The sequence below is a fragment of the Diceros bicornis genome, chromosome 20, assembly GCF_020826845.1.
Source record: "Diceros bicornis minor isolate mBicDic1 chromosome 20, mDicBic1.mat.cur, whole genome shotgun sequence".
NCBI lineage: Eukaryota > Metazoa > Chordata > Mammalia > Perissodactyla > Rhinocerotidae > Diceros > Diceros bicornis.
In genome coordinates this window covers 20205833-20225231 of record NC_080759.1, presented here as the reverse complement: position 1 = coordinate 20225231, position 19399 = coordinate 20205833, and the positions used below count along the sequence as shown (strand labels likewise).

Below are 19399 nucleotides of genomic sequence, written 5' to 3'. Positions count from 1 at the left end.
ATGAGAACAGATGAGTCCCTCCGTGGCATTCAGCACAATTACCAAAGATAATAACAAAAACCTAACATGAGACTGACAGAGGAACCTGTCCTTTCTTCTCCCTTTCCCTATACTTGGTTTCCTTTAAGAAGAGCTTAATAGGAACTTGTAAATCCATTATATTCAATAAGCATCAGGCTAATAATCTCCCTTTTGTTTCTTGCTACTTTCTTAGGTAAGTGTCTTCAAAAAGTGACCTGGCTCTGCTCTCTATAAGTTATAGAAGAGACATCATATCATTCTAAACTCCAGTCTTCCATGAGAATCTGAGGTCATAACTTTATTCCCAAACTACTCAACCTAACATAAGGTTTTAAAGAAAGGATATTAAGGAAAGAGCCATCTGGGATATAAACTCTTACTTTCTGACTACCATTGGCACTGAAATATTTTCTTGAGTAGAAATAGATTAAGAAAGTTAGGACATAGCCTTGACATATAACAGATTTCTCAGGTAGTTATATATTATATATTAAAAATAACTTTTTATTTTGGATAAAGAGAAAGGAATACAGTGGAAAATGATGAGAAAAAGAAAAAATGAAAGGAAAGGTGCCTAAGGCTAAAGGATAATGGGGCTTCTAGAGTCAGGAATAAGCAGAAATGGAAGATAATGAGCACCTCAACTGAACCAGGGAATTACATTTGAATGTTACCAGTTTTAAATACTCACAGGAATTTCATACAATTCAATTAAAACGATGACAACAACAACAGAACAGCATAAAAATTAAGACCAATATATGAAAGGGCACAGTTCCCTTACAGGTAGTACCTTATGATTCCTCCTATGTTTGGGTAGAAACAGGCCATGATCACTCCAGCTCCCACAATAATTAGATTAAGAACCAGCACGTGGAGAATGCTAGAAGTTGAGGAGAGTTTGGAGGAAGGAAAAAATATAAAAACAGGCAAATGATAACCATTAATATGAGAATAAAATTCATTATTAACATCTTTAAAATGAGAATGTCTTAAACTTGACAATAAAATCACAGCAAAAATAGAAGGCAACAATAGTACTCAATGCTGGTTATGGGACAGTGACGGTGGCCCTTTTGTGCAATTATATAAACAGGTTAAGTTTCGTAGGAGCAAACTGGTAGTGTACGTCAGAGTTCACACTCTTTGATCCATAATTGCACTTGGAATATCTTAAGAAAATAATCAAAACCATGAAAAAAGCTATTAACATCAAGATATTTGAGGAAAAACAAAAGTATTCTAGATACACAGCAAGGTAACAATTTACTTGATGGAATATATTAAAAATTATTAAAAATAACTTATCATTGTTACTTAGATGGTAAAAATCCATCCAGGCAACTTGGGAAAAGGTAGCTAGACTTTTACTACACAAGAAAATCTGAAAACATTAAAAAAAATATCACAAGGAAATACAAGGAAAAGGCAGCAGTGATTGTATTATGATTTGAGATTTGGGGTAATTTTTCCTCTTTTCTATATTTAACAAATTTTCTACATTTTTCAATGTTTTTTATAAAGTGTTTATTTTACTTTTATAATTAGAAAAATAAATTATATTAAAAGAAAGGCAGAATGGGCAGGTTTTTATTTTTCAGATTCAGCCACTTAAAGCTATTCAGTATTTACCTTGAATAGAATATCTACTAAATACTTGAACTAGATGTTAACAAGTCAAGGTTTGGGAATCAATTCTGGACACAAATAAAAATAATATAGATGAAGTTTGATGCTCAAGAAATAACTCCATTTCCTTAAAAAAATGATTCTCAAAAGCCAAATTTACACATCAAAGAAACCTTTTGAGCCCAAGTTACCAGAGGTTAATTAATCCCAGATAAAGATTACAGAGAGAATTAAAAATTAGGAAAATTATTTACATAAAAAAGTGGCTAGTCATACACCCTGATGAATTAGAAAGATAAGATATTCAGGCTTCCAAATCTTACTATTTATCCAAAAACTCCAACCTTAAAATTGCTTCAAAGCTTTGGGACATTGGCTGGGCCTTTATTATTTTTGTATTGTAAAAGGAAACAACTTTGTGTATTTTCCAAAGTAGTGGTTCTCAAAGTGTAACCACAAACCCCAGGGAAGTTCCCAATACCCTTTCATGAAGTTGCTGAGGTAAAAATTATTTTCATAATCATACAAGACATTACTTGCTTTGCAAAAGCAATGGTGAGTAAAACGGCTGGCTCCTTAGCATGGATAGAGGCAGCTGCACCTATCTGTATTCTATACTGTATTCTTTATTGCCAAACACCCTCAAAAAAAAAAGTTTTATTAAAAATTATCCTTGAGGGGCCGGCCCAGCGGCGTTGCAGTTAAGTTCGCGCGCTCTGCTTTGGTGGCCCGGGGTTTGCAGGTTCAGATCCTGGGCGTGGACCTACACACTGCTTACCAAGCCATGCTTGATATCCCAGGTGGGGTGGTATCCCATATGAAGTAGAGGAAGATGGGCATGGATGTTAGCCCAAGGCCAATCTTCCTCAGCAAAAAAGAGGAAGATTGGCAACAGATGCTAGCTCAGGGATAATCTTCCTCAAAAAAAAAAAAAAAAAAAGAAAGGAAAAGAAAAAAAAATTGTCCTTGATAAAGGACTAAAAATGATTAGTTTTATTAAATCTCACATGCTTTGAACACACATCTTTTTAATATTCTGTGTGATCAAATAGGAAGTACATAAAAAAGCACGTCTGCTGCATCCTGACGTACAATGGTTGTCTTGAGGAAAAGTACTTGTACAACTGAGCTGGAGGGCAACCTAGCATTTTTTCCAAGGAACTTGAGAGGGAGACAAACTGTGGTTCTCTAGACTTGGGTATTTGACAGAATTTTCTTGAAAATGAATGATATGAGCTTGTCACTTCAAGGAAAACAACTAGTAGTATGTGTTGCCAATGATAAAATTTGGGCTGTCAAGTAAAAATTAGAATTTTGGAGAGCTTGTATTTGCCACCCTGAGCTTGACAGTTTTCCAATAATTAAAGACTTTTATAATGAAATCAGTGGTGATATTAATGAATGTGGGTTTTGATACTATATAATGAAAGTGTGTCAACATTTGGAAGATCTGCAGAACTCAGCGAACCACTATTTTCCAAATGATTAACATGGTGTACAAAATCATGCATGGATAAAAGATACGAAGTGTAAGATAGACCAATGGGTTTTAATGTAACTGAGTTTCAGATTCTACTAACTTTCAAGAAACTACCACTGGTCAAGGTTTGGCATAGTATCAAAGAAGAATATCCACAATTACCTGAAAAGGCTATTAAAAGTACTTCTTTTTCCAACTATGTGCCTATGTGAGGGTGGATTTTCTTCAGATACATAAATGAAAGCAACATTACAACAGGTTGAATGCAGAAGATAGGAGAATCTAATTATCTGCTTGCAATCAGACATTAAAGAGTTTTGAAAATGTAAAACAAAGGTTTTTTGGAAATAGTTATTTTTCATTAATATGTTAACAAGTAATGATTTTATTATTGTTTTTTAAAGAAATTAATAAATATTTTTAAAATTCTCAGTTTTAATTTTTCATATGTTAAATATTGATAGAAATAACCCACATAAACTAAAGCTCCTGGGGGTCCTCAATAAACTTTGAGAGTGTAAAGGGGTCCTGAGACCAAAAAGTATGCTCCAAAGTATGCAGTCTGTAGAGTATTCGTACCTGCAGGATAAACGATAGTGTGTTCTGGGTGGTAGGGGAAGAAATGTAATGTGAACACAAAAGGAAAATTTCAGACTTTTTCCAAGAAGAAAAACCATCCTAACAGCCAACATTATGCAAACTAATGGCAGAAAACAGGAATAATGCATTTACCTAGAATTTTTTTCATCTAGAATTTCATAGTATTTATTTTATTCTGGTGAACGTTAATACAGCATAGGGTATAAACAACAGAAATCTTACATTTACTGAAATCCAATCTTCTAGATGAGCAACGTTAGAACTGTACCTGCTGCTACTGTCAACGCTAGAGACCTGGTAACTCTTGACTTTTGCTTTAAAAGCTTTTTTGTTTTTAAACCAACATATTTATAGCTAATTATTTATTTAATGAGGGGACAGAATCAGTTCACTTCAAGGAAAATGTTTAAGACCATTTGTTTAGTTGGTTACTCTAAATGTAATTTTTTTCAAATTTTATCCAAAAGTTTTCTTCATTTAAGATCATTTATTCCAAATAAAATAGATTAGAACTAGATACTTTTTACTAGAATGAATCTATTATAAAAGCTAACATAAGAGTAGGAGTTAACCACGGGTCCACAAAGAAGTTTCAGGGAAACCCTGAAGTAGTATATGGAAATTTCTCTTGAATGAGGGTGACAAGATTTGAACAGATTTTCAAAAGGACTCACAACTCCTCCATCACCAATAAGAGATTAAAAATTACAGTAGTAGTTACAGAAGCAAATAAGAATTTAAACTTGTTATGTATCTCACTTTCAATTCTAAACAACTATTATTTATGTAAAAATGCATAAATGTTAATAAATATACAAGTAAATATCAATAACCAATAATTAAAAGAGTTGCTTCTCATTAGCTATACATTGCTAACACAAGTACTATATACTATTAACTTCTTGGCAATGAGTGGATTAATAGCAACTAAATCATAAGATAAATATAACTGGTATCATAGGTAATATAACTACACCGGAAGGAATTAACTTTAAATCATTCTGGACAAGGGAGTGGCTTCTATTTTTAAGGCTCTTTGGGGAAAAGAACACCAATGTATATTCTTAGCAACCACTTTCATTAGGCAAATTTTTATAGCAAAAGGATCAGCCACAGTTTAAACTGACCTGTTTGCACAGTCATTTGTTGCTTGGCACATCTTGCTGGTCAAGAGAAGAACCCTTACCTAGGATAAATGTCACCGAAGACATGGCCCAACAGCTGGACACGAGCCAAGTAGCCTAGGAGTGGGTACACAGTCATCATCTGGAACAGCAGGAATATCCTTGCAATGAAGGACAGGATGTCACTGCTAGGGAAGTTGTCTAAAAAATTCTAATCCAAGAAAGATAATGAAGTCATGTTAAAAATCAAATTCACTATATACAAATTTATAAAATGGAATGTCTTTTGCTTATTTTGAACACAGGTGCCACTCAAACTGTGGTTTGTGGACTTGTGCTCGTCCACGAACTGCTTATTAACTATTATTCTTCAATGAGCTAAGTAGAGAAATTCAAAGTAAGTGTTTAGAAACATTTATAAAAATTTGACATTGCCACATTTTTATTCTATTTTACAAAAGTATCAGTCTGCAATTGATTTGACATTAAAACAACAAAGAAAACCTTGTCCTTCACCACAGATAGTTTGAGAAGCACTGATCTACAAGTTGCAAACATAAATTTGTTTTATATATTTAAATGGCTAATTTAGGAGTCTCACGCTCTACTGACTGAGCTTGCCGGGCGACCACTAAATGGCTAATTTAATTCAGTGCTTTTTCATCCTCACTAGTTCTCTTGCTTTTCCTCCTCTGAAGCATTTGTAGCACTTTCAAAGTAAAGATTACAGAATAAGGTGAGAATATGTCTATCACCTTGTATTATTATTATTTACGGTCTATCACTAAATAGAAAAGGATTTTCTTCTTTTTCCTTTCACAATTCTTTTCTCCATTTTAGTTTGGCATCTTAAAAAAAGTTAATTACTCAGAATTGTTTTTTTCTTCTCTTTCAAATACAAATACCACAGATATTCCTATTCCCAAGGGTGTGGGCTTTATATGGGATTGTTCACATAGGGGAATTTTCAGCAAACATTTGGCTGCCAAAGAACTTCTGGAATCAAGGAAATCAAGAGAAGAACATTTCGAGCTATCATAACAGCAGTAAATCAAACCTTTTTCTCTTATAAAGATGAGAACATTATTAACACTATTATGCTGAAAGAATCTTTATAATTCATCCATAATAAATCACATGGTATATTCCATCACTCTATTAGAGGAATTTCTTCTGACTAGGGAGAAAGTCACACATGAAATGCTATTTTTTGTCAGAAATTCTTCAGGCACATTTAACTAGAGACTATACTATTCCTAAGTTTATGGTGGGTCAAATCAAATAAAATATTACTTATGGCAACCTTTTTGTAAAAGAATTTCTTCCATTCTCTCTCTCTCTCCCCCTAACAGCCAGAGTAGTCTGTCTTTGTTTTATTGCCTGCCACGCAGTACCAAAATGGGTGCCACACCTATCATCAGGGACTGATGAACTAAGACACCAGGACATTTTTTTTCTAGGAGATTTCCAGATCTGGGCTTTAGAAAATAAGAAATTTGAATATATTCTTAGTGGGAGGTTTTATATTCATGACTATCACTAGTAACAGTTTTCTACACAAAGGGAAATACTATGCACATAACAGGAATCATTTATTTGGCACCACAAGGAGCCAGCATGCAGTATATTTTCTCAAGAGTCCATCAAAAAATCTATGGCGTATGTTTTATGTTATTTAATGGAAGAGGAAACTGAAGTTCAAAAAGGATGGGGAAGGTGCCTATATTCCCCGATGTAGAGTAGATAGTAGAGATGGTATCCAAACCCAGGCCTGTCTGGTATTATATCTTGCTACTAGTATCACCTTGCCTGTTCCACAGATATAAAGGTGTAAACAGTCACACAGAGAGGATACACAATGCTTTACTGCAGATATGAAGGTGTAAACAGTCACACAGAGAGGATACATAATGCCTTACCTGCTCTATACAATCTTTGGATAATGGTGGTGAAGGAAATGAAGCAAAAACGAGGATTCCAATATAGAGATAAGTTAATGTCACCAGCATATAAGCAATGGACAAGTCCCTCACCTGTAAAGAGAGAATAGAAGTTCCACAATACTGAATAAATTTGCAGTAAGTCAGTGTGCCTGAACAGGCTAAATAAGAAGACTGACTTTTGCTGTGTGTGTTTTTGTGGATGTATCTTCTAGGTATCCAATCTGTTCACAAAAAGTAGTTAAAACAAAATTTACATATTTTACAATTAGTCTGACAATTTAAAAAAAAAATATTCTGGAGTATGTAGACTAGGATACCTGTTGGCAGACTTAGTAAGTTAACATAAATGTTGGTTTAACATGATTGAAATTCTGACTTAATTTTGAAGGTAATTTATTTACCAAATTATAAAATATTTAACTAAAATAATAAAGCTAAGAGACAACAAGAAAGCAAGAATAAGCACCTTCAGTATGACCTACAGAATTAAAAAAATTTTTCTTTTAGTAAATTAACTTTTTAAATCATCAAAGCATGCCTAGACCAAAAGAGACTGGTACTTATTAAAATATATTTAATAAAGAAGGAAAGCTAGTTAAAGAGCAGACAGTAAGCAGGTATTAAAGACAAGCTTACCAAACCTAAACAGTAAACAAAAGGAAATCAAAAGGCAGCTGTTCAAACAGCTGCACAATGTTATTATTGGAATCAGTAAACAAATGCAGAACATTAAATAAAGTGGATTGCTTTCTTCCACTGCTGTTCCCACCCTGCCAACTTCCCATCCCCATGCAAAGTAAAAAGCTCCAAGATATTTGATGCAGCCAGCTGTCAGATCCAAATAGAACAGATCCCACAGCTCAAAAATCTGGTCTCCATCACCACTAAAGTTACGGCCAAACAATTCAGCACAACTGAATTATGGCAATAAGCCTATTCATCTTTCATTTAAACACAAATTACTTTGAAAGCTAAGAAAACAGATAAGAAAAAAATTATATACAATTTTACTTTAGTTTGCTAACACAAAAAGAAAACTGGACATTTGGTATTAGGGAACATTTCTGATTTTTTGACAACTTTCCTCCTTAAATGGGCTAGAGCAATAGCAGAGAGTTATAAACTTGAATGTCGATAAATTCACTTAAAAAGCAAGCAACAAGCTATGAGAAATTTCTAAGGTCAGGTCTAAGTTGACTATCAGCCTGAAAACAAACCAGGGATTCCATACCCTAAATAAGACAGTGGATAGGCCTATGGAGCTACAGGAATCCGGATAATGCAGATTGCGTCCAGCCTTCTCAAAGAGCCTCTAATTGTTCAGAGTTGAGGAAGGAGAGGCTGACCAAACCTCGAGGGGGTTTCAAAGTCTCTCCTCGTTAGTTCATGAAACTCTAGGGCCCATCTCAGACTAGACTTCAGTCATCCCTGGGGTTGCCTCATGGTTTTGTGTAGGATGAACAGAAATGAACCAGGCAACTCTTATTTTAATATCAAAGGGTAGTAGTCTCCCACTATGATGTTTGAAAGTCATTCTACCCTCAACCTACTCAATGCCACTCAAGAACAGAGGGAGCCTTGTAAAATGCAAAATCTTGGGAGGCCAAAACAGCTGTGTCAGAGAGAGCTGTATATAAAGAGGAACAGCTACCATTTCATGGACAGTCTTTAGCCTATATACCACCTGATCACCACATTATTTTAGTCAAGCTTCCTGAAGTATGCGTACCTTAGCAAACTTTGGGGAAAAACTGATGAAGATAAAAAGGCTAAGATGCAAGGGCTTCCCAATAAGATAATTTTCCCCTTCTGCTTCCCTGTTCTTATAGCACTGTGTACACATCTGAAATACTGCATCAGATACACTGTATTGAAGTTGCCATTAATTTTTATTATAAAAGTAATCTATGTTTATGATATGAAGGATCTTAGGTGGAAAGAAAAAGTCCCTCAACACCTAAAAAGTAGCCAACATTAATAGTTCTTGCATCATGGTAGTATTTTAATTTTTCTATATCTAAGTTAGTCTATACCACTAGACTATGAGATCCCTGAGGACAGGGACAGTGTCTTTCTCATCTTTTTATACTCAACACCCAGGACAACATCTGGCACACAGTAGGAACTCAGTAAATGTAGATAAAAAACAACAACCATGTTGGCTACAATTATTAAGGCTTCTAGGTGCCAGGCTCTGTGCTAAGCACATTACATGTATTATCTCATTTACTGTAGGTACAATCACTTTCCTCATTTTATAGATGAGTAAATCAGTGCAGCAAGGTTACATCACTTGTTCATAGTTAGAAAGTGAATAGCTTGTGAAGTCAATATTCAAACCAAAGACTTTCTGGCTCCAAATTGCATGCCCTTAGCTACAGTTGGAGAAATGGATAAATGACCAATCTGTAATGCATCTGTGTCACAGTTAATAAACAACAATAAAGAAAACAATGAAAGAGAGGTAGCAAATTAGGAGTAACAATACAATAGAGCACACATATAGATGCAAGAGAAATACTAAAATCAGAAAAGTTCTATTTTACAGTAGTCCAAATGTACATTCAATAGAGCTAGGTCAAGAGTTGCATGTCTGTTTTCATCTGAAAATACTCTAATGAGCAGAAATGATGTTTTAATATAAAAGCAGCTGAGGTTTAGCACGATCCTGGGAAACATGCCACCTATGAATAGCATGCACACATGTGGGTTTTGCTATTCTCTGGCTTGAATACAAGCCATCACTGTACTAGGCCTAGAGATATAGCTTCTTAAAAGTCCATTAAATGGAAAAGGATGGAAAAAAGGTAGCTTTTAGAAATGAAGCTCAAAGTAAAAAATATATTTAAAAAGAGGCACAACCAGGGCCAATCTTCCTCAGCAAAAAGAGGAGGATTGGCAACGGATGTTAGCTCAGGGCTGATCTTCCTCACACACACACACACACACAATAATAAAAAGATAAATAAAGAAAAAGAGGCACAAGAGACAATAGGAACTGGTAATATGTCAGGAATCCTATCTATTAATAAGGTAACCTCTCTGCCTCATGAATAAGCAATGGTTGGCAGGGCTGATTAGAGGACTAACGACAGGAAGAATGCCAACTCAGAATGAGGACTGGGTTTATGATGGGGCACAAGCGGGTCTGGAAGCACATTCCGTTTCTCAAATATGGTTTATAATTTGTTCCATGTACTGTTCATAGTGAAAATACTATCCAGTGGAGCATTTACTAACAAAAATGACAGAAACCGACCACACAGACCCACCCCAAACATTTACAGAAAAACTTCTGCTGACGTATAGTTAAGTAAACTACACAGATTCATATGAAGAAGCAAAAAGTAAATAACAAATTAAGATATAAGGCATCTCAAACCATTTTTAGAGAACTAAGCAGGCTACAAAACCAAATAAAGACAGGCAAAACAAAATAAAAAAAGCACTGTATAGGTTCTAATTCAAATATGATGAGGAAGTACCAAGAGGTTAGTCCACACATCCAGGATGGTTATAGAGACTACGTATTTTGATGATGAGGAATAATTTTGATAATCTTCAACTCTTTAACTTTTTCTTCTTTTTGGTAAAGTATGCCTTACTAAGGAACAGAAATTATATCTCATTTACTTATACATATAAAAAATTATGTTTAGTGAAAAAAAGAAAAAAACCCATGAAGTTAGGTCGAACTTGGAAGACCTAGAAAATTTGATCACTACACCTGTTTAGGAGCCTCACTGTTCTCCTTCACAAATGTCTTTAGATCCAAGTCCAACTATGGTTTATATAGAAGAGAACAACGCCTTTTCTATTCTTTTGTCTTCTTTTCTACTTTCAAACTTTTGCTTACTGAGCTCTGAAGGACTAACCCAACATCAACACTAAGAATTCAGAGCCCCTGAGATGAAAACACTAATTTGAAAAGATAGAGGCACCTTTATGTTCACTGCAGCACGATTTACAACAGCCAAGATATGGAAGCAATCTAAGTGTCCACCAATAGATGAATGGATAAAGATGTGGTGTATACACACACATACACACACACACACACACAAACACACACACATAGTGGAACATTATTCAGCCATAAAAAAAGAATGGAATCTTGCTATTTGTGAAAACATGGATGGACCTATTATGTTAACTGAAATAAGTTAGAGAAAGACAAATACTGTATTATTTCACTTATATGTGGAATCTAAAAAATAAAACAAATGAACAAACAAAGCAAAACAGAAACAGACTCCTAGATACAGAGAACAAACTGATGACTGCCAGAGGGGACAGAGGTGGAGCGATGGGCGAAACAGGTGAAGGGGATTAGAGGCACAAACTTCCAGTCATAAAATAAATAAGTCATGGGCATGTAATGTATAGCATAGGGAATATTGTCAATAATGTAATAACTTTGTATGGTGACAGATAGTAACTAGACATATTATGGTGATCAATTTATAATGTATAAAAATATCAAATCACTATGTTGTACACCTGAAACTAACATAATATTGCATGTCAATTACACTTCAATAAAAAAAAATTTGAGTAGCTGACAAGCTTCACATTTTCTGACTTAAATATCAAGAAAATATTATATCATGATATTAACAAGTCTTCTATGAGTCAAATTACTGAAACCTGCTGAAAAGTATAATTATTAAATAAATTAAATGACAGTTTTTCTCAGAAAAGTATAATTATTAAATAAATTAAATGACAGTTTTTCTCAGAATATAGGAACCATTTAGCTTAATTTATGCAAATATATAAGCCAATTTCAGTACAATCAAAAGGATATTTACATGTATTTAAAGTGTGTAGAATTTTGCTGACACATAGTGCTTCATAAATGTTGGCTTTATCATTTGTAATTATTGATACTTTAAGAAGTTAACATGAAGTACAACTGATTTTTTCAAAGCTAGACCATACTTCATACCCTAACTCAATTAGGACAGTAAGAAAACATCATCCATTTAAACTTTTACTTTTAAGCCTTTGTTTTTAAAATATTTTCCACAAGTGAGTCAAAATTTTATTAGCTAAACCTCACATACTAGTTCTATAAAGTGCTAGTCCTAAAACTCAGTAGAAACCAGAACTCATTCTATGGTGTTTATATACGAAATACAGATTTCAAGGCCCACCGAGTGTTCTGGTAAGAAAGGCAGAGACTTCCTACTATCCTTGGGGGACTCTGAACTGAAACATCCACCTCTCTATACAGTTCTGAGCTTCTCATGCTGGGGAAAGCACACTTTCACATAAACTGGTGTGAATTTCCAGAAAAGCAATTCCACTTAAGAATTTTAGGGAGCAAAAAGACAGTCCTCTCTTTTTATGGCAGTATGAGACTGTAAAAATGCCCGGACGCCTCTTTGAGGAAGACGCCCTGCAGCTGCAGTGCAGCTGGGGTCCACCTGCTCCCGCTTCTGCCTCACTGCTGTTCGCTCTCACCCAGAACAAGTCGGTCAGGAAGCTGCACCACAGCCATGGCTTACAGACACTGGAAAGACACCCGTAAAATCAGAAGTGCTGGTTCACCGAATGAGAATTACTCCAATCAGCCACCAACATAAAATCCCTGGAGAAGGTGCGTGCTGACTTGATCAGAGGCACAAAGGAAAAGAATCTCAAAGTGAAAGGACCAGTTCGAATGCCTTCCAAGACTCTGAGAGTCACTGTGAGAAAAACTCCTTGTGGTGAAGCTTCTAAGACTCTAGATCTTCCAAAGTCATTCCAGATGAGGATCTACAAGCAACTCACTGACTAGCACAGTCCTTCAGAGATTAAGCACATTATTTCCATCAGAACTGAGTGGTTGAAGTTACCACTGCAGATAATTGTATCAACTATTTTAATAAACTGACTATCAATTGTTAAGAAATGACTGTGTAACACAATCATAAAAATCAATGGGAAAAATTATGGTTGTTCTACGACCTTTAACAATTTTTGTCAAAACATTAAAAACTCTTTCACTGCCAGCTACAAATGTATAAGGAAATGAAAAAAATAGTAAAACTAATATTTATTTAGTATACTAATTTAAAACATAAGAAACATTGAGAATTAGTGTTATTTCTTTGTACAAACTTACCCTAAGTAGTTTGAACTATGCTTCCTCCTTCTCATGGTATAATTACAATATAGAGCAAGCATCTTTTCCACGCCTTGGTTAACTGTCATATTCCTTTCTTCTAAGTTTCCATCAGCTTCCAACATTTCATCCTATGTGTTTTCAATGTTGTGAGGTTTCTCTGAGAATCCTTTCAATGTGAAGTTTTTTGTGTGTGTGTGTTTTTTTTTTTTTTGTGAGGAAGATTGGCCCTGAGCTAATATCTGTTGCCCATCCTCCTTTTTTTGCTTGAGGAAGATTGTCCCTGAGCTAACATCTGTGCCAATCTTCCTCTATTTTATATGTGGGATGCTGCCACAGCATGGCTTGATGAGTAGTATGTAGGTCTGTGCCTGGGATCCGAACCCGTGAACCCTGGGCCACCGAAGTGGAGCATGCAAACTTAACCACTACACCACTGGCCCGCCTCCAATGTGAAGTTTTTTGACAGTGTCACTTCCTCTGAGACACCTTCATTCTTTTCATCACAACCACTTTCCTCATTCATGGTGATAAGTTCAACCTTCCCTAAATTCCTCTGGGTGTGTATCTAGATACTCTTGATTGGTAGCAGTGTCAACATTTCCACAATCAGATATTTCTTCTACAACACCATTTGATTCAAATTTCATTTCCAGCATTATCACTTTTTGTTCTATTGTCGCACTTTCACCTTTGTTTGCCAATTCCCTCTTCGAGTCTCTGTTTTTGCAAAATATCACATGAATTTACCACCAGGCGACAAAGGAGGCAACTCAACTATCTGCTTTGCAGTCTGTGTGTAAAGTGAATAACAGATGTGTAGTGACCAATCACTGACAAACTTTGAAAGAAGTGATGTGATTTGTAACTAATCATGACGTGCATCTGTTATTTATGTACTGATTCGTGAACTGAAGGGCTAGTAGCCATTACTTTATGCAAGTACTCATCGTTCAAATCCTGTGGTAACTGAAATTTGAAGCATGTTGTTAGAGGAGACTAAGGCAATTTAACTAAACCATAGTAACTGAAATTCATGCATATAGGAGCTGCGCAAAGTGAGGTCTGCCTGTAATTTAACTCATTATTTTAAAACTGCTTTCTAGTTAAGACAAACTAATTATGAGCACTATAAAATATGCATGAGTGTTTAAGACAAAACATGAGACTTCACTGAAATTGTGCTCTTCATCCCCAGATTCCTAGGTATATAAGGTGTTCTCCTTTGTCATTAAGGAAAATTTGGTGGCAAAGTTTGAGAAGCACAGCCGTATGGATAGAATGATACAATACATGAGAATCCTACTTCACAAAATTGGTTTCTGGGGTACATGGTCTAAGTTAGCATAAGAGAACAGTTGATTAGGATAGACAGGTGACTTAGCGGGCACCAAGGTATCCCTATTAGTGATATAAGCACTATTTCTTGTGAAGACGAAAGAGATATTTTCCATATATCTCTCTAAACTTCCTAAAACTTGGGGTAGGCAGCTTAGTTCAAGTGGCAATGAGTCAGAGAATTTGTGAAGGAGGAGGAACGGATTTAGAAGTAAAGGGTATGAAGTATATCTTCAATTTTCAAAGTTCCAAATGTTTACTTAGGATAAGTAAGATTTTCTTCCTATTCCTTCAAAAGATTTAAAACTGCTTATTGACCAAAGTATAAGTACAATAAGACTAAACATTTCCAAGATAAAAACCAAATCTGATGTGGGAGGGAAGATAAAAACTCTAAAAATATATTTTGCCTAAGAAAAGGTACAGCGAATGATAAGGGAACTTAATCCTTAAGTTTTTGAAAAATTATGGCAAAAACAGAAACAAGAAGAGTTGTATGGCCCTTATCGTCAAATAAGAAGAATGGGTTCATTAAGAGAAACTTTTTCCTAGACTTGAAAACAGAAAAATTTCTCTCCACAGTCTTTGTATAAATGATGGTGAGCAATTTAACAAAGAATATCCCACTTATGGTTCTTATAAAACAATAAAGCAATGTTCTACACATGGCTTTCTTGTATACCATAAACCCTTGGTGAAAAGCCACTTTTAACATTGAAATCTAGTGCAGTGATGAGAGAAGAGAGAAAGGAAGAATTGATGTGGTTCAGTTATGTATTTTTCTGGCAATCTAACTTATTAACATCATAGGAAGAAGTCTTAGAGGACAGTTAATATGTTCTCATTGCAAAACAAGTTGAAAGGCAATAGAAAGAATCTGAAGAAGACAGTCTCTCCTGTTAATAGAAAGAACCAAGGTCTGTAAATGTCAGTAGAGAAAGGGTAAGAGAGGTAGAGAAACTAAAAATTTCTAGCCCCCTCTGTACACCACAGCATGTTAAATGCTTTTCCTATTTTATAATATTTAATTATGATTAAAACCCTGAGAGGTAGGTATCAAATAGTGCTATTTTTATATGAAGAAAATAAAATTTGAAGGTCACCAAGTTAGGAAGTTTGGAAAATCCAGATTACTCAATTCCAGCTCCATTCACAGGTAATAGGCCAGATGTGTTACCAGGTAACAGTAAAGATAAAAATGGAAGAGCCTGATTTATATTCTTGCCCTAATTTGAGAGCTAACTTCCTTCTACTTAGAAAGATTTTTGCCTTCATAATGACTCTGCAAAACATTACTTGAAGCCTTCTCAGAAGCCCCAGGCACAGTGAATTCTTCCTTCCTTTGTATTTTGGTAACAACTGTATAAACCACAATTAAACCTTCATCATGATTTTTGTTTACATGGTTAGAAGCTATCAAATTGAATTCAAAATCTGCAGACAAGGCCACAAGTAACTGGTTAACACTTTTACTTGCTTTGAGTTTAGTTTGCTCTTCTTTTTCCAGTGTCTTAAGGTAGAAGGTTAGGTTATTGAGATCTTTCTTCTTTTTTAATGTAGGCATTTACAGCTATAAATTTCTCCCTAAGCACTGCTTTAGTTGCATCCCATAAGTTTTGGTAAGTTGTGTCTTCATTGTCGGTAACCTCAAAGTATTTTCTAATTTTTCTTGTAATTTCCTCTTTGACCTATTGTTTATTTAGGAGTATGTTGTTTAATTTCCACATATTTGTCAATTTCCCAAATTAATTTCTGTTACTGATTTCTAACTTCACTTCATTGTGCTCAAAAAACATACTTGGTATGATTTCAATCCTTTTAAATTTATCGAGACTTGTTCAATGACCCAGTATATGGTACATGTTGGTAAATATTCCATGTGCATTTGAAAAGAATGCACATTTTGCTGTTGTTTGAGAGAAGACTTTTATAAATGCCAATTAGGTCAAGTAAGTTGATGGTGTTTTTCATGTTTTCTATATCCTTACTTATGCTCTATTTATTCTATCAATTATTAAGGGAGGGTGATGAAATCTCCAATTATAATTGTGGATTTGTCAACTTCTCTTGTCAGTTTTGACAGTTGCTGCTTCATTTATTTGGAAGCTCTGTCATTAGGTGCATACACATATAGGATGATGATGATGATGATGATGATCTTCTTGGTGAACTGATCCCTAAAGATCATTAGGTAATGTTCCTCTTTATCTTTGGCAATACTCCTTGTTCTGAAGTCTATTTTGTCTGATATTAAAACAGCTACTCTACCCTTCTTATGTTCATTGTCTGCATGATATATCTTTATATTTAATGTAAGTTTCATGTAGACAGCATATAGTTAGGTTTTGTTTTTTTAATCAGTCTGATAACCTCTATCTTTTAATTGCAGTGTTTAGACCATTTATATTTAATGCAATTATCATATGATCAGGTTTAAATCTATTATCTTGCTATTTGTTTTCTATTTGTCCCATCTATTCTTTGTTTCCGTTTTCCTGTCTTTTTTTAGGTCACTTGGTTCTTTTTTAAAGATTTTCATCACCACTATTGGCTATTGGCTATACCTCTTTATTTTTTTAGTGATAGCTTTACAGCAGGCGTTGGCAAACTATGGCCCATGGGTGAAATCTGGCCCACTGTCTATTTTTGTAAATAAAGTTTTCTTGAAATACAGCCACCACTCATTTGTTTATATATTGTCTATGACTACTTTCATGCCACAGCAGAGTTGGGCAGTTATAACAAAGACCACATGGCCTGCAAGGCCTAAAATATTTACCATCTGAACTTTTACAGAAAAAGTTTGCTAACCACTGCTGTATGGTTCCAATTTGAAAATTAAGATCCAGTAACAAAAGTCAATTCCTCAGTTAATTACTCACATTGTTTTCTTGGTTCTTGTTGTTCTTTAGGAGTGTGATAATACAATTATGAATAAAGAAAGCAAGGGTAAGCACTCCAGTCAGCTGTGGAAACTGAAATCTTATCTCTAGGAGAAAAAGAGAGGGGAAAAAAACACATTAAAATTGATGACTAGAAAATGAATATTAGTAGCCAAAAGTTGATTAGTAAAAATCATTTGTCTCTGTTTTTTCCAGGGAATAAGAATATTAAAATGTCTTTACAAAGTTCCTCAAGGCTAGCATTATATTTGAACAAAGTACTTGAAAAGGGAAAGAAAAGGAATCAAGAAATGCTATTTTGTAAGGGTACTTTATATCAGTTGTTTCTGCTTGAGGTCACAGCACCAGTATGTGACAAGGCAGGATTCAAATTCAGAGCCTGTCTGACTCTAAAGTTCTTCCTCTTGCAATACTTGAATTTGCCAGAAAAACACCTGAGAAATCAGGGATGGGACACTTGGTCATTTAACATTCTTGAATGGTTAATCTAAAAAGCATTGCTTAAAAATACTGGAAATGAATGTCTACATAGAGGGGAATGGTTAAACTATGATACAGTTGCTCAGTGATAAACAGTATGTAAGAATTATGTTCTAGAGAAAGATTTTATGCTATGGCCAATGTTCATGATTCAAATAGCATGTATAGTATGACTTTACTTTTATTTTGAAAAGTGTGTGTGTGTACATCTCAGCACTAAAGACAAGCACAGGCTCAGAGTGAAAGGATGGAAGACAATACTCCAAGCTAATGGCAAACAAAAGAAAGCAGGTGTTGCCATACTCACATCAGACAAAGTAGACTTCAAGATAAAACAGGTTAAGAAAGACAAAGAAGGGAAATATATAATGATAAAAGGGACACTCCACCAAGAAGACATATCACTTATAAATATATATGCACCCAACATAGGAGCACCAATGTACATAAAGCAACTATTAACAAACCTAAAAGGAGACATTAACAACAACACAATAATAGCAGGGGATCTTAATACCCCACTTACATCAATGGATAGATCATCCCGACAAAAAGTCAATAAAGAAATAGTAGACTTAAATGAAAAACTGGACGAGATGGACCTAGTAGACATATACAGAGCACTCCATCCAAAAACAGCTGACTACACATTCTTCTCAAGCGCGCATGGAACAGTCTCAAGGATAGATCATATGTTGGGAAACAAAGCAAGCCTCAATAAATTTAAGAAGATTGAAATCATAACAAGCATCTTTTCAGACCATAATGCTATGAAACTGGAAATGAACCATGAAAAAAAAAACTGGGAAAGTGACAAAAATGTGGAGATTAAACAACATGCTACTGAACAACCAATAGATCATTGATGAAATTAAAGGAGAAATCAAAAACTATCTGGAAACAAATGAAAATGAAAATATGCCTTACCAAACCATATGGGATGCAGCAAAAGCGGTCCTGAGAGGGAAACTCATAGCGATACAAGCCCACCTTAACAAACAAGAAAAAGCCCAAATAGGCAACCTTAAATTACACCTAACAGAACTAGAAAAAGAAGAACAAACAAAGTCCAAAGTCAGCAGGAGAGAAATAATAAAAATCAGAGCAGAAATAAATGAAATTAAGACCAAAAAAAACAGTAGAAAGGATTAATGAAACAAAGAGTTGGTTCTTTGAGAAGATAAACAAAATCGACAAACCCTTAGCCAGGCTTACTAAGAAAAAAAGAGAAAAGGCTCAAGTAAATAAAATTAGAAATGAAAGAAGAGAAATTACAATGGATACCATGGAAATAAAGAGGATTATAAGAGAATACTATGAGAAATTATATGCCAACAAACTGGACAATCTAGAAGAAATGGATAAATTCTTAGACTCATACAACCTCCCAAAACTGAACCAAGAAGAAATGGAGAATCTGAATAGACCAATCACAAGTAAAGAGATTGAAATAGTAATCAAAAACCTCCCAAAAAATAAAAGTCCAGGACCAGATGGCTTCTCTGGTGAATTTTATCAAACATTCAAAGAAGATTTAATACCCATCCTTCTCAAACTGTTCCAAAAAATAGAGGAAGATGGAACACTTCCTAAATCATTCTACGAGGCCAACATCACCCTGATACCAAAGCGAGACAAAGACAATACAAAGAAAGAAAATTACAGGCCAATATCGCTGATGAACACAGATGCAAAAATCCTCAACAAAATATTGGCAAACCGAATACAGCAATACATTGAAAAGATCGTACACCATGATCAAGTGGGATTTA

General features: G+C 34.8%; 1 protein-coding gene across 8 annotated transcripts in view; it reads right to left on the bottom strand.

Moving 5' to 3' along the window:
• The window catches only part of SLC38A9 (solute carrier family 38 member 9), a 100401-nt gene that overhangs the window by 4044 nt on the left and 76958 nt on the right, over window positions 1–19399 (bottom strand). For all 8 annotated transcript variants that reach the window (XM_058564073.1, XM_058564072.1, XM_058564074.1 and 5 more), the window contains 4 exons: window positions 17127–17233; window positions 6774–6887; window positions 4917–5065; window positions 815–904 (listed from right to left, as the gene is read on the bottom strand). In XM_058564073.1, the coding sequence (XP_058420056.1) occupies window positions 815–904; window positions 4917–5065; window positions 6774–6887; window positions 17127–17233 (460 nt within the window). The remainder of the gene's footprint in view (window positions 1–814; window positions 905–4916; window positions 5066–6773; window positions 6888–17126; window positions 17234–19399) is intronic.